Raw genomic sequence first — 15,262 nt, forward strand, 5'->3', positions numbered from 1 at the left:
ACCTGTATTGCAGTTCACGATTTATTTATTTTTTGCAAAAGTATAAATTGATAGATTTGGCTTCAAATGATACATGAACAGAATTTCTCCCACAGGTACTCAAGAAACATTTTAAACAACTGTGTAGGGCTATCAGTTTTTAAAATAAAATAAAATAAGAGATGCCTGAAAGTCTTAAGCAGACATGGATATTGGTACAAAATTTACTCAGTCAATAACATCATTCCGTATATAATAACTAAATCCAAAACCATAAACAGTCAAACATTAAAACATATACACCATCAGAATCGAAGAAATAACAGCAAAACCTTCACTGAATTTAAAAGCCAAAGGCTTGATTGTTCCAACATGGGAACCTCTCAGTGGCAGCAAACTGTTAAAGGATAAATAAATATTCTTTATCTGCTCAAAATCTGTTATAGTACATAGATTTTGGAGGCAATGAAAGCAAGTCTGGGAGTGAAAAAGCTCATTCTTGTAAGTGTTTAAGATGCAAAACATAAAGAGCATGAAGCTTCTTAAACTCCTGACAGTAATTTTAGATTTACCTTGCTAAAATTGATTTGCTAGAGAAAATAATCCCTAAGCATATCATGCATCTTCCTTTAGCCTAGTAGCAGCTAGACATAAATTTCCTTATTGATTTAAACTGCATGTGCAGTGTTTGTATTTGTTACATGAATACTGGGCTCCAGATGAACACATGGCAAAAGCCATGCCTGCAATGTGCATAGACTGCACTCAGTAGTTACTGCCTCCTAATGGTTCCTAACTGTTCTATTGAGACTGTAGACAGTCTATAGGGATCACAAAGATTCATATGCATGCAATTGCCCAATGCTCTCAGAATGATTCTGGACCATTAAGCTGGATATAGGGGGAGTATCTAAAACCATGTACAAAGTGGCACATGAAAAACTTATTTTGTTTCTTTCTCACCACCATGGTAGAACCCAAAATTTTCATACCTGCAATGTACTATGGTGATTCACATCCAGTATGGGCTTCAAATATTTAGATAGGCTGGAGTGTAGTGTTCACAAACCTGTTTAGCTTTCCTGGAGGACTAGGTGGACTCCATGACCACCATACCACTGCAGTTTTATCTAAAGCATAGGAGAATGCATCACATATCTAGGGAGAAATGTTGCTCCCTAGTGGTGCCACGAAATGTAAAAGACATGCAATAGTGGGAAACTGAATTCTGCATTCAGATCCCCATCACTGAAGCCCAAAGAAATGAGATAGAAGAGTTAGAAGAATTTAGGGAGATGTGTTGAAGCTTCATTCTGGCCTACAGGATTGCTGTTGACCAGTTTGTGCTCTTGTCTCCGCTTGTGCGCTTTTGATGAAGCCCTGCTCCCTGCAGGGAGGTGGCCTAGTTTAGCCAGAACGTTAGTCATGATTTCAATTCGCAATGAGTTCGATGCAACTAACTTAGGCTGCATTCAGACGTGAGATTATTCCATCTTCCAGACGTTTCCTTACCTGCTAATTTTCACATAAAATGCATCTCTGGAAGTCAAGCAGAACCTGGTGGCAGTTCAAAGCTAATTTCTGTGTTGTTACCAGACAACAATCTGTTGTAACCTTTGAAATTTGCTGCAGTTTTCATGGATCAGGCCCCCATTGCTCATGTGATGAAATTTTGGGTGGTATTCTAGCATACTGCACAGTGAATCACAGGGGAACAATAGAGTGAATTCACAGAAAGGGTGGGGGGTGACACTTCCAATGACATTCCTTGTTGTGTCACATGACACCAACTGGTGCAACTAAAACTTAATGCAACATGGGTGGGTTTATTATTATTATTATTATTATTATTATTATTATTATTATTATTAAAAACCCATAGCTCCATAATTCAACTGGTGCTACAGTGTAAAAGGAATGTTAGAAACTGGGACAGAACCAGGAAAATTAAAGCAATGATCCTCATGTCTGAATGCAACATTCCTCTGGATCCAACTCTGTTTCTGAATGCAAAAACTGCTGTTGAATTCCATATGAATGAATAAAGTATAACAGTGTTTAAAATAAAATAAAAAAACTATCACAACTCTTTCACAAGGTTTTAAAGCAAAAGAACTTTTAGTTTTCAAATAACTTCTAAACTGGTGACCTCACTAATTATGTATTTCCTTGTAGGCAAGGTAAAAGGTAGAGGACCCATGAGCTGTTCAGTCAAAGGTGACTATGGGGTGCCGTGCTCATCTCGCTTCAGGCTGAGGGAAGCTGGCATTTGTCCACAGACAGCTCTCCTGTTTGTTCACAGACAGACAGCATGACTAAACCGCTTCTGGCGCAATGGGACACCCTGACGAGTGCCAGAGCGCACAGAATGGCATTGCATGGATACTCTAAATGCCCTTTATACAGAGACTTATGCCCTATTCCACTGGGCCTCCACATTTTCTAGAACTATTGTATGTAACCTTTGAACGAACAATATCACAGTTTATCATGCAAATGTACATTTTAATTACAGTATTCTTACAATCTTAAAATTATTTTGCTGAGCTGAGGGAAATCTGTGAAAATTTGACTATCCTACTTCAGTATGCCTGCTTTTGTTTGGTTGGAAAAACACTGTCAAAAACTACTGCTTTTTGGCAAGTCTTCAGTGACCAGTATGAAACATCTTGGGAAGAGATGTCTCACAGCTCCATTCGCAGATGACTGATAATTACAATGTTAACTCTGATAGGTTCCCTATTGGGAACATCACTGAAGAGAGCAAGTCATGAAGAATGGTCTACATTCTCACCTTTATGTGGTGGTCCCTGTAGATTACATAAGACATGCCTGAAGGATGGGGATTTTGGATGAAACTTGTCTTGCTGCTATTTCTTTGTGAACAAATAGATGATTATATTCTCTTTATCTCAGTCAAACACCTTTCAGCAACAATGACTTTTCTTGAAAGACAAAGCTTTCCTTTTATAACAAGGAGACATTTTGCAATTGAGCTCATACAATTTTGGCCACTATCCACCAGTTTCCTATTTGTTTATCTGACAAGTGAAATGGCACAGGTGGAACATCTGGCCCAATGATTTCTATAAACATTCTCTCATTAAGAACTGGTGCATTTTTTTTCTTGACTACTTCTTTACCCAGAATCCATGCTATACTGACAGAAGGGGAGTTGAGGGTCAGGCTTTGTTATAGAAAGAATAAAGTTGGGTATAACTTTAAACTGTTTGTTATTATGTTATTATTGGTTTTTATTGATTTATTGGTTTGTTTGTTGCCTGTATAGGATATTGGTGTTTTTTTATGTTTGATGTTGTATTTTTATATATGCTGTAAGCCACACAGAGTGGCTGGGGAATCCCAGCCAGATGGGTGGGATATAATTATTATTATTATTATTATTATTATTATTATTATTATTTGCATTTTCTCAGAAACAGAAAACTGTGTGAATGAGCTGAAGAATTATGAAATGCATTATGATTCTACAGCAATGAGCATGACTGTTGAACTTCCCCCCCCCCCATCTTTTTAGCAGAGGTTGAGCTTCTAAGTTTCCCTCAAGGTCAAATTCCAAGGCTGTAGTTATTCAAATGGCTTCTTATTCAAGCTCACATCTTATGCACTGCTGTAGGCAAATGTTCTAGGGAAACAGGGCAGAATTTGAACAAGAAAATCATATATAGATTTGTACACCATGAAAAATAAAATCCTCATTTGGTGGAAATATCAAATGGACAGCAAGTGGAATTTGCCAAAACAAAACTAACTTTAGTACTTATCCTGCTGAATAGCTTTATTTAGACAACAGTTTTACGAAGTGCAATTTCGAGCATTTTAAAATTTAATACTTAAGACAGGGCCTGCCTGTCTTAGTGCATTAGGTGCTGGAACATACAGTATGCCCTAAAATTTATTGGGGTCTGCAAACATAAAAGGGGATAAAAGAATGCAAGGCGGAAAAGACAGCAAGGGACACAAAATGCCCCTAACTTTTACGTCAGAGGCAAACTACTCCTATCTAACAACTTTCTCTGTAAGAACAATCAGTGGCAGTTAATTTTCACTGGTACTGTTAAAATGCATATTAAACTTTGGCTTGTTTCACTCTTTCATGTGCTGTTGTCTGTCCGTCTCCTTTTTATAGAGATACAAAGGGAGCGAAACTAACGTGTTCCTCATATGTTTAACATGTGTGTGATAAATCAAGGATATGCCAAGTCTGCTTGAAAAGTAACAGGCTGCACAAGATATTCACTTCAGGAACCACAAATTACGGGGCTGTGGCTTTCCCAGGTGGAGAGGTAAAAAATCATGTATGCTTTTGCAATGGTTCTTCTGGAGTAAACATGTTCAGTTTTTCAGTTTCATGCACAAAATAGAAGCTTTTATGCTGCTTTGTCATTCCAGTTGAAAAAGCCTCATGGTGGTTCATGGAGAGATCCTGATGTGATGCCAGCTGTATGAATACTGTACAATTAAATTATTCTCCTCCCCTGCCAGACTTCTTAACTTCACCTTCTCTAAAATACAGAGTCAGCTTCTGATCTCTTAAACATCAATGGTGAAAGACAGTGTGATCACCCTTGTCTGGAGTGTAGGGATTATGCACTGAGATCTTTGCTTCAGCAGGTGCCTAAATCTTATCTAGGGTGGTTCACAGCACTGCTCTTGTGAAGCTTATTATATACCCAGTTGCTGGATATCTTTCAGAATAAGGAACTTCCTGGTAGATGAAAGCTCTCAGCTATGTGGGAATCTGAAGGCAATGCATCTAGTTCACTACACAGAACAATGCTGCTGTGCTTTTGATTTTATGCAGCTATAATACCAGTATGGGATGGTGACTTGTCAACATTTTAAGATCAGTTTATGGCTAAAGAGTGGGGGAGTTGCTGAAGACGAAACCAACGAAAACAGCCCTATTTGTGATACATTAAAGGTAAAGGGACCCTTGACCATTAGGTCCAGTAGTGACCGACTCTGGGGTTGCAGCGCTCATCTCGCGTTATTGGCCGAGGGAGCCGGCGTACAGCTTCCAGGTCATGTGGCCAGCATGACAAAGCTGCTTCTGGAGAACCAGAGCAGCACATGGAAACGCCGTTTACCTTCCCGCTGTAGCGGTTCCTATTTATCTACTTGCACTTTGACATGCTTTCGAACTGCTAGGTTGACAGGAGCTGGGACCGAGCAACAGGAGCTCACCCCGTCACAGGGATTCGAACCGCCAACCTTCTGATCAGCAAGCCCTAGGCTCAGTGGTTTAACCCACAGCGCCACCTGGGTCCCTTGTGATACATTTTTAAGTCCAATTGATTCAGTTAGGTTGAATGGGGTCTTATTTTAGCCAATGGGTACAATCCAGAAAAAAATAAGTGATCTTAAGTCCAATTAATTATAATTTATTTGAAATTTGGCTGCAATTTAAATAATAGACCTGCTATTTCAAGTATGCATGAGGGAAGGAATATCAACTAATGACTTGCATGTGTGAATAGGTCACAGGCAGGACTTTAATATTCCCTCAAACACCATTGCTTTTCCATGATTAAAGCTCACAAATATGCTACTTTTCATCAAGTGATGAGAAATTACAAATTTAATCAGACTTGAGTTCATAAATCAAGAGTGGAGAACTTGTGGCCCTTCAGATGTTGAGGGGCTCAATCTCGGATCAGCCCCAGCCATCCTAGCTAATGGCTAGGGATGAAGGGTATTGTAGCCCAACCACATCTGGAGGGATACAGATTCCCAACCCCTGAGTTGGAAAAGACCTTGGTCAATTCCCACTCTTAAATCAGCCTACACAATCCAGATTACAAGGGGACAATCGCAGATGAATTTCCCATTGAAAGGTATTTACAAATTTTCTCCTTCCTTCCTTTGTAGCTCATCAAATCTCAGAAATTCAGAGTTAACTAAAATAAAATATACAATATAATCCCCCAACACAAAATTAACACTAGGCAGGCTTATTTTAAAAAAATTAAGAGGCACAATTTGGACTTCGATTCAAGCAACAAACTACCCGTTTCTGCCTCAAATTCCTTTCCAATCACACTCTATTCTTCCCACTGCTCTATGTCTCACCCTTCCAACCTCCACCAGCACAGTGTTAAATACCCCCCTTTTTTTCTGAAAAAATGAAACCAAGCAGTCTAAGGAAACATTTAGAGTTCAAGAGGAGAGCAGGTGAAGAAGAGAGGAGAGGAGGTGGAGAGATGAATGGGAAACTTTGGGTCTTGATGGACAAGGCTAGCTTTTAATCACACTGAATTATTTCTGAAGCTACTCCAATCACAGTGATTTGGAGCAGGGATGTTGATCTAAATAAACAGAGTTGTTCTTCTCATGTGTCATCATTCTCTGAGTTTTGGCTGTGAGAGCAGGGTGTAAAAAAGTGGAATTAGATTACTGGGTGGCATAATTCTTTTCCCTAAAAAAACTGTTTAAAAGAAAGAAAAAATAGGGAATCACAATTTTCTCTAATGAGTAAATTGTAAAAATCACCTGGAACTATTTGTCTGAGCGTTGGTAGGTTTCTTGCCCAGGGGCACTTTGAAACTGATTGCCCTCAACAACAACAACAACAACAACAACAACAACAACAACAACAAAGCTAAGGGAGAAAATGTAATTTCTATTTTCCAATTATAGCAAAAAATTAAAAAGTTATAGTCTTTTTCTTTTTTAATAAACAAAACATTAAATGTTCGCTACATGAAAGCACCTGGATGGATCTGCCTGAAATTTGGCAGGCTTAAGCTATTCTTGAGGGGCTTCTTCGCCTAAAGACCTTACCCATTTTTGTAGAAAGTGAAAAAAATGCAAGAGCGGTTTTCAGATTCCCCATTACAGTAAATGGAGTTGAAACAAAGCTTTGGATTTTTAACAGATCAGATTCAGACCCAAATAATGGATGAATGAAATGAATGAAATTGGAATGACACAGAGCATATCTGAAACAGATTGGGCTTCTTCCAGATGCAAGGCAAATCTTGTGGTCACTGCACACCCCTTATATCTTATTTGTCTCGACTTTTCATTTGAGAACTACTAGCCGCGCATACCAGAAATTATTTTTTTAGTTTCTTTTCCTATTCTTTGCTGTCTGGTATTGAAGAATACAGTGGATACTGAATATACTGTAGGAAGGTATATTTATACTTTTTATTTTATGTCAGAATAATGCTCCCCCATTACAATCTTGAAAGGGAGAGGGTTGTGCTCCACTGCTATCCTAGTCTTGATTTAAGAGATTTATACAGTTGCAGCCATTTACCAAAAGATCCAGATACCTATAACCAAAATACAGCCAATTAAACAAGTTAAGGTTCTTAAAATAATAAAGAACCCAAAATCTGATCTGAAACCCTATCTGTGAACTAAACATTGACCAAGCAGACTAGATAAATCTGCGTATCAGCTTGTCACAGTGCCACAGCTGTCCATCTCTCTCCATGACACATTCATAATTAGCACCTTGCCTCAGGGGATTGTGGATTTCATATAATTCTCCTGCGGCAGTCAGTGACCCGTCCTAAGCAGGGTTGATTGGTGTTATTAGATAACATCTGTGTGAAAACATATTATTGTGAGTTGAGATGAAGTCTTGTTCCCTTTAGCATGGCTGATAACTACAGTTATCATTATAATATAGTCGCAGAAGCCTGATCATATGAGCTACTAGAAGCAGAGTGTGTTACTCTTTCCATGAGGCAGTTGACAACAAAACCCACCTAAAAGTATTGCAATACTGCAGTTGTCCAAGGCAAACTGTCCTAGACTCTATGTCAACGAGCACATGTGATCCAAGGAATAAAATGATGGATTAAGGACGTGAGTTTCTGAACTTCTTCTGCTTCTTTTTGTCCTGTTTTGCTTGGACAATGTTGGAAATGCGGAGCCATGCCAGAGAATGGCATGGTTACTCCCCACACCAGTCCAATACCAGGGCCGGATTTAGGTTTGATGAGGCCCTACGCTACTGAAGCTACTGAAGGTAATGGGGCATTTTATATGTCCAGCTATCCTTTGTCAACAACAAATTGTTGTCACTGTTTTTGTGTGTTGAATATATGCTATATGGTAATTTATGGACCTAATACAGGCATCCCCACACTGCGGCCCTCCAGATGTTTTGTCCTACAACTCCTACACACAACTTGTCAAAAAGGCAGATGAGAATTATTAATTAAGCAACACATTGTAACTGAATATCTCCATAAAGAAAGCATCTAAGACTCATTCTGAAGAAAGTAGAGAATGAACTACATGGTGGCTGCTACAGAAAGTTGAGTTTCCTCCACTTCCCACCAATGATAATTGTGAAATTTAAAAACAAACAAAGTAATTTCAAGTTTAGTCTTCTGTACTTGAACAAACAATACTTACTAGAGACCTATCTATTGCAAGCAAAAGTTTCCACGGTGAAAATTATACTCTCATTCATTCATTGTTCATGTACAGAAAATCCCATAGGCATGAATGGGCCCCTTTAAGGTCAGCTGAATGCCATAAATCACAGCACCAGCACTTTAAAGCAATATTCATGTAAAGCTGCTGGTGATCAGGATTTGGGGAGAGCAGGGAACATGGAAGAACAGAAAATATAATCCATAATATCATTAAATCTTTGTAGTGCCAGTGTTAGTATTTTATATGTCTAACATCAAAGCACTTAATTTCCTCCACTTCTATTATATCAAAATTAATCACTTACATGACCACTGTAATTTATATTGGAGATTACTGCTTTGAGTCTTTCATTAAAATCTGATTTTATTAATAAAACACATTCTTTCTGTAACAACAGACTAAAGTGTTATTTGACACTGCTGACTGGAGATTGGGAGTTAATCCTAATATTAATTCTGCAAAATCCCTTGATAATAAAGCCACCCAACAATTGGAAATCTGTTTCTGTTTGCTTTCACTACAGTATATCCATAGCATCTCCCCTTATGCTACAGAAGCTAAACTAATGAAGACAGTGTCCCTAGTACTTATGATGCAGGAAAAGAGAAAACACTACCTCACACCAGATAGGTGGCTCTAGCTGCTTGGCAAAGAAAGCCCACATGCCTTCTTCACCTCTTGTTGGCTCTCAGATGGATACAGTGATGATGGAGGGGCTGAAATTTGCCTCTATGCCTGCCAGGTGATTGGAATTTCAACTGCTCAGCAGAGACAGAACAAGGGTCCATGCCTCCACCGCCTCTCATCAACTAATGGCAGGGGAGGTTCTGCTTGTCCCTGACCTCATGCAGTGTTTCTACAACACCCCACTCCCTGGGGCAGGATTATGTCCTGGTGAAAACAAATTGTTGTTTGACCACAAAACACCCAAACATTATGGACATGTGGACCTACTTCTTATAAAGACAGACAGAATACACACACAAACACACTCCAAACAAATATGAAAGCTAAAAGGTAAGAACAGCAGTTGTAACCAGGGAAGGGCAAACATCTGCAGAACTCATGGGACTGACTTGGAAATGAATTTAATTCTTTGCTCAAAAATTGGAAACAATTTCAGTTCGTTGTCAGAGCCCGTGAGATAAACTCAACAAAAACAAAAGGAGCCCCTTCCTCCTTGGCAGTTGACCACTGCCCAAAACATCCTCCCTAGGTTTCCCTTTGTTTACTAATTTCAAAAGGTTTATAATTTAAAATTAATTTTAAAGAAGATTTGAAAGATTTTTAAAAAGATTTATAGACAATGCACATTGTAGTGGCATGGTATACAGGAAACCAAAAGTGATACAGTTAAAGTAACAGGACCACATCAGTAGACAATCAGCAGACAATAACTAAGAATTTTATTCAGAAAAGGTGTGGGTAAATAAAAAAGTTTTGAAAATGCATCTAAAAGAATAGATTGCTGGCCAACGCCTTATCTCAAACAGTTATGAATTTTGCATTAAGGTGGACACAACACTAAAAAACCTACTATTGGCAGACCCAAGGCACATAGCTTCTGGACTAACCTAATGGACAACTATATGGGATGTACTTTGCTAGCCAAGCCTTGAGGTTACCAGTGTGTGGCCACTGTGGTCAGATTACCCTCGTTCATGAACACACAAAGTTGGCATTCTGTTGAAGCTGGGAGAACCTCTTACTAGCCACTGAATCCACTTGACGAAAGATGAATCAATAAGTAACCCCAGAACACAAACCTGTTCCTTCAGAGGATGTGCAGCCCCACACAGAACAGACAAGAGCCAACTTCCCAGAATAATGTACAAGGCCTCCACTTGCCAGGATTCATTTCTCATTCTATTGGCCCTCATCCAATAAACTTATTTACTAGCAAGTAGAAATGGGGGTGGGAGCAGCAGCAGCAGCAGAAAGCAGAATGGAAATAATATTAGCTCCCCACCCACACACACATACCCCTGATGCACTGCAGATACTCTGTGGCATACCATACCAATGGAGAGGTAGTGGGGTCAATGTGAAGAAGAAGAAATCCCTTCCTTCTCCCTGCCATCGCTATAGCTACTAGTTCTAAATGCTGCTAAAAGTAAGGTGAGGGATGCTCTGAGGGAGGAAAGGATGATGAGGATGTGGAGAATGAGGCCTGGAAGCTTCTCAGGTTCAGATAGCAGAAGAACAATGAAAAAAATGGTACTCACCAGCTTGGTTGGTCGTAATGATGACTGCAGCAAATTGCCTTGCAAAGGTGCTCAAATCTGACACACCATTAACTGCATCTATCTCAAAGGTGTAATTTGTGTGAGCCAGGAGGTCCACCACAGTCACGGTGGTGTTGGTGAGGCCGATCTGACGTGGAAGGAATCTCACATTAGTACTACACGGATCGCACAGCTTTGCTGTTCCTCCACATCTCTTGCAGACTACGTTGAAAGTGACATCTTTCCTGCCTCCCGTATCCAAAGGCCAGCTCCAATCTAGGATGACTGATGTTTCATTGATGTTAGAGATAACATTTCTGGGAGCAGAAGGTGGTCCTACAGACGCAGCGGGAAGAAAATGATTATTGTTTCACCCGTTTGAATTCAAAGACAATAAAGACACTCAAAGATGCATTTGTTAATGGTAGGTGTCATGTTTTTTAATGATCTGCCTCATTTCTCCAAAGACATTTCTTAGAGTTGTTTTTCTTTTAATGGTCTCTTGACTAGGACTGCTTATATACAGGCATTTACAACCATTTGCTACTGATCAAAATCACTTTCATGAAACATCTGCTTGAGAAGTCTAGTATTGGTTCTACAAATATTCAAGTATGGGTTTCTGTGCAGCCCTTAGCTACAGGGGCACAAGGAAACCCACACTTGAGTTATTTATCCTCAAGGTGTATGTCTGAAGAAGTACAACAATGACTTAAGGATTATTATGGCCTGCAGTATTATCAGTTTTCCAACACAAATTACAGGTATCAAGCTTTGTTCCTCCTCCTCCTCCTCCTTTGTTAAAATCTTATGTAGATGGCACACTGCTATGTTAGATAAGCAAAAATGACAGAAATCATGCTTAAAGTACATTAGGATGTAAAGCTGTAACAGACAATCATTTCTGCAGCTACTAATAAAGATGACCTATTTGGTTCAAGAATCAAAATGCACAAAAATAATGAGAATCTTATCAGCAATTACAGTGCAACAGTATAAAAAGTTTTATTTTCAAAAGATAGATTTTTTTTCTTGTGATGCCTTCATTGTACACTTTTAGGTGCTAGAGAAAAACATTCCTCTTTAACTAGGCCTTTTGCTGATTGACATCTGATGCCCTTTAAAATGTGTTGCAGAACAGGGGATTATTGGGTACTCTTTGTTCTTATTTTTATTATGCATTTTGTGTTTTTTTATATTGCAATTTTTTGTTGTGAACTGCCCTGAGATCTACGGATATAGGGCAGTATACAAATTGTAATAAATACTACTACTACTACTACTACTACTACCACCATAGCTGCCAAGTTTTCCCTTTTCTCGCGAGGAAGCCAATTCAGCATAAGGGAATTTCCCTGAAAAAAAGGGAGAACTTGGCAGCTATGCTACTACTACTATACTTACAGGAGAGACTGAAACACAAGCATCATTTTTTATATTTATATACTGAGGTTACTCACTTGTGCAAGCCATAGATGGTGGGTCTCTCTCAGAGCGAAAATAATTCTTTTCACACTTGCAGTTCGTAGAACCTTCCACATTTGTAGAACTGTGAGGCGGGCATTTGGCACACTTAACATTACCAGCAAAGGCTTTGTAAAATCCTGGTCGGCAAGCTGTAAAAGAACAGTAGTTGGTTAAAAATCTCTCATATAACATTGTTCTACCATTCTTTGCTGAAGATGAGTAATAACTAAGGGAAGGATGACTACTAGTTCCTCTACCAAAATTAAGCCAGAAGGTATTATTTGAATGGGCTCCTTCCACCCTTATTTCCCCCTCTTTTGGAGTGATTTTGGAATGGTTTCCATTGGTTCAGTGGTATAACATCCGTTTGCATGCAGAAGGTCCCAGGTTCAATTCCTAGCATTTCCAGGTGGAGCTGGGAGAGACTCCTATCTGAAACCATAGAGCACTGCAGTCAGTGGGTATAGTTAATACTGAGCTAGATGGACTAATGGTCAGACTCTGTATAAGACAATTTCCTATGTTCCTCTGTTGGGAATTTAAAGTCCATATGGAAAGACAAGACATGCTGGAGAAGCATGCTACAGTTTAGGACTTGCTGTAACTCTTCAAAAAGTGTATTGTTTCTAAACTAAGATCACAGTAGTCCATCCAACAAAAATGATTGTCTCAATTTTAATAATTCTCCTTTTTTCTGAAGTAATGTGAGGCACTCAGGTACAAAGTACCTTGAGCAACAGGCAGGTAGGCAGTGTTTGGGAAAATCCACATGGGCAGTACTGGACCTCCAGTGTTGCTTGACTTCCCAAGGAAAATGGATTGCTGAGTGAAGTCCTAGCCACTGCTGTGTGAATGGCAACCAACTGCAATAGCAAAAAGAGCATAGATCCAATGTCTGATCCAAGTTTCCAAGTTTAAAGTCCATGGAACCTAATAGCTGGGGGCGATTATATTGAGTAGGTCAATAGACTAATCAAATTGGGATGTTGAAGTGCTCAAGCCAAGCACTTGAAAAGCCTCAATAGGTTTTTTGAAATCTTCAGCTTGGAAATTCTAGCATCCCTTACTGCCAATTTCTACTTTGGGGGAAGGGATATTAAAATATGGCAGGAAGCAGAAGAGTGTAGTAAGTGCAGAGGACAAGGGTGTCACGTGCAGCCAGAGATCATGGGACTTGCAAGCTCTGAATAATCTCTAAAACCTGACAACTGAATTCACATTAACAAAAAGCTGAGAATTATGCATTTTCAGATAAGTCCCCAATTTTATTTCGTGCCACACTCAATCATGAATTTGACTCTGTGCTTTCTTTGCAAAAGGTTGGGGTTTGAGGATGATCAAATTTTATGTTTGTTTGATCTCTTCAACACAACAAAGCAACACAAAATTACTAAAGAAAATGTAAAAATGCTCATCCCACCTGAAAATTTGCAGAGCTAAAAAAACAACACAGAGCTATAAGATATAAGCTATAAGAACGTTCCCTTTGTTAAACATGACTGCTAGAGAAGATGCTTCTGGCTGTATAATCTGCTTGGGACAAACTCCAGGTGGTCGTGTTTTATTAATATTGGTACATTCCTCTAGTCTTTCTCGTTGCCCAGACTGAGTCAGTACCACACACATGAAGTGAATGCATAGCGAAGAGTGTGCATGACTTTATAGCAACTGCATCTAAATTTAGTATAACCAATTAGACAAGAGAGTGGACAAAGGGACACTATGAATGAAACTCTGCCACTTTATTAGATACAGTTATACTGCCTTTTGATGCATGTGAGCAAGGAGTGTCCCTTAATTCCCCTGGAGGTCTAGCTCAGGGGTCAGCAAACTTTTTCAGCAGACCTTGTGGGGGGCCGGACTATATTTTGAAAAAAAATATGAACAAATTCCTATGCCCCACAAGTAACCCAGAGATGCTTTTTAAATAAAAGGACACATTCTACTCGTGTAAAAACACCAGGCAGGCCCCACAAATAATCCAGAGATGCATTTTAAATAAAAGGACACATTCTACTCATGTAAAAACATGGTGATTCCCGGACCGTCCGTGAGCTGGATTTAGAAGGCGATTGGGCCGCATCTGGCCCCCGGGCCTTAGTTTGGAGACCCTGGTCTAGCTGATGAGAACATTGCTTCTGCTCTGAAAAGGTCCCAGAGATTCATTCCTCTACCTCTACTGCACCACTAAGTAAGCCCCACAGTGTTCAATGAGTTTATTGCCTAGTATAGTGTATTCAGGATGGCAGTCCCAGTAGGTTGCTTCCAAGATCTCCACAACTGTATATAAAAACCAGGCTGGTGTCCTTACCTGTGAACAGATTTATGAGTAGGATTGCCAGACTCAATAGAGGACAGGACTTCTGTGCCTTTAATTGCCCTGCTCTCTTTTGAGTCTGGAAACCTTAAAGAGAAACCAGCACACCCTTTGTTTAATTTCGAAGCAAAGGGTCTGCTGGTTTTACTTTAAGGTTTCCAGACTCAAAAGAAAGCAGGGCAATTAAAGGCACAGAAGTCCTGTCCTCTATTGAGTCTGGCAACCCTATTCATGAGTACAGTACACACCCCAGATTGCCATTTTAAGTGGCAGTTTTGAAGGAACAGTGGACCACCTGTGTGGTGATCACAAGGAAAGGAGTAATTCCCCTACCAAGCTACAATGATCAGAATTCCCTGGGAAGTGGGATTGACTGTGAAACTGCTCTAGACACGGAATTTCTGGGAGGGGAATGGGGTATCCTCACAACTCTCAGCATCCTCACTAAACTACAGTTCCCATAATTCTTTGGAGGAAGCCACAACTGTTTAAAGTGGTATCATACTGTAATGCTTTAAATTTATGACATGAAGGTGGACAAAGACAACATTTGGCCTGCTGCACAACCTATACCATATGTATATTTTAGTATTCTAAAATGCCTTGAGAGGGGTGAGTGTGGGTGTGGGTGTAGCCTACCCCAACATGTTAAAATACTAAAACAAATAAATGGTATAAAATGCTTATTGATATGATATCAATGTGTTTATGTAGGGGTCCACAGAAGGGAAAAAATGACAGACCTGCCCACAGACCTGGCTTAATAAAAGCCAGGAAAAACTGAAGCAGAACATCACAGGAAAATATCACAACAAAGCCAGCTGAATCTGTTTATAGTCTCTAGAGGCAGAAA

General features: G+C 39.5%; 1 protein-coding gene across 2 annotated transcripts in view; it reads right to left on the reverse strand.

Annotated features, from left to right (window-relative positions):
* EPHA3 (EPH receptor A3) overlaps window positions 1-15,262 on the reverse strand; it is a 218,221-nt gene that overhangs the window by 61,012 nt on the left and 141,947 nt on the right. For both annotated transcript variants that reach the window (XM_035116807.2, XM_035116806.2), the window contains exons 4-5: window positions 12,086-12,241; window positions 10,626-10,961 (exon numbers count right to left, since the gene is read on the reverse strand). In XM_035116807.2, coding sequence (XP_034972698.2) covers window positions 10,626-10,961; window positions 12,086-12,241 — 492 coding nt within the window. The remainder of the gene's footprint in view (window positions 1-10,625; window positions 10,962-12,085; window positions 12,242-15,262) is intronic.

Source organism: Zootoca vivipara, chromosome 4, assembly GCF_963506605.1.
Source record: "Zootoca vivipara chromosome 4, rZooViv1.1, whole genome shotgun sequence".
NCBI lineage: Eukaryota > Metazoa > Chordata > Lepidosauria > Squamata > Lacertidae > Zootoca > Zootoca vivipara.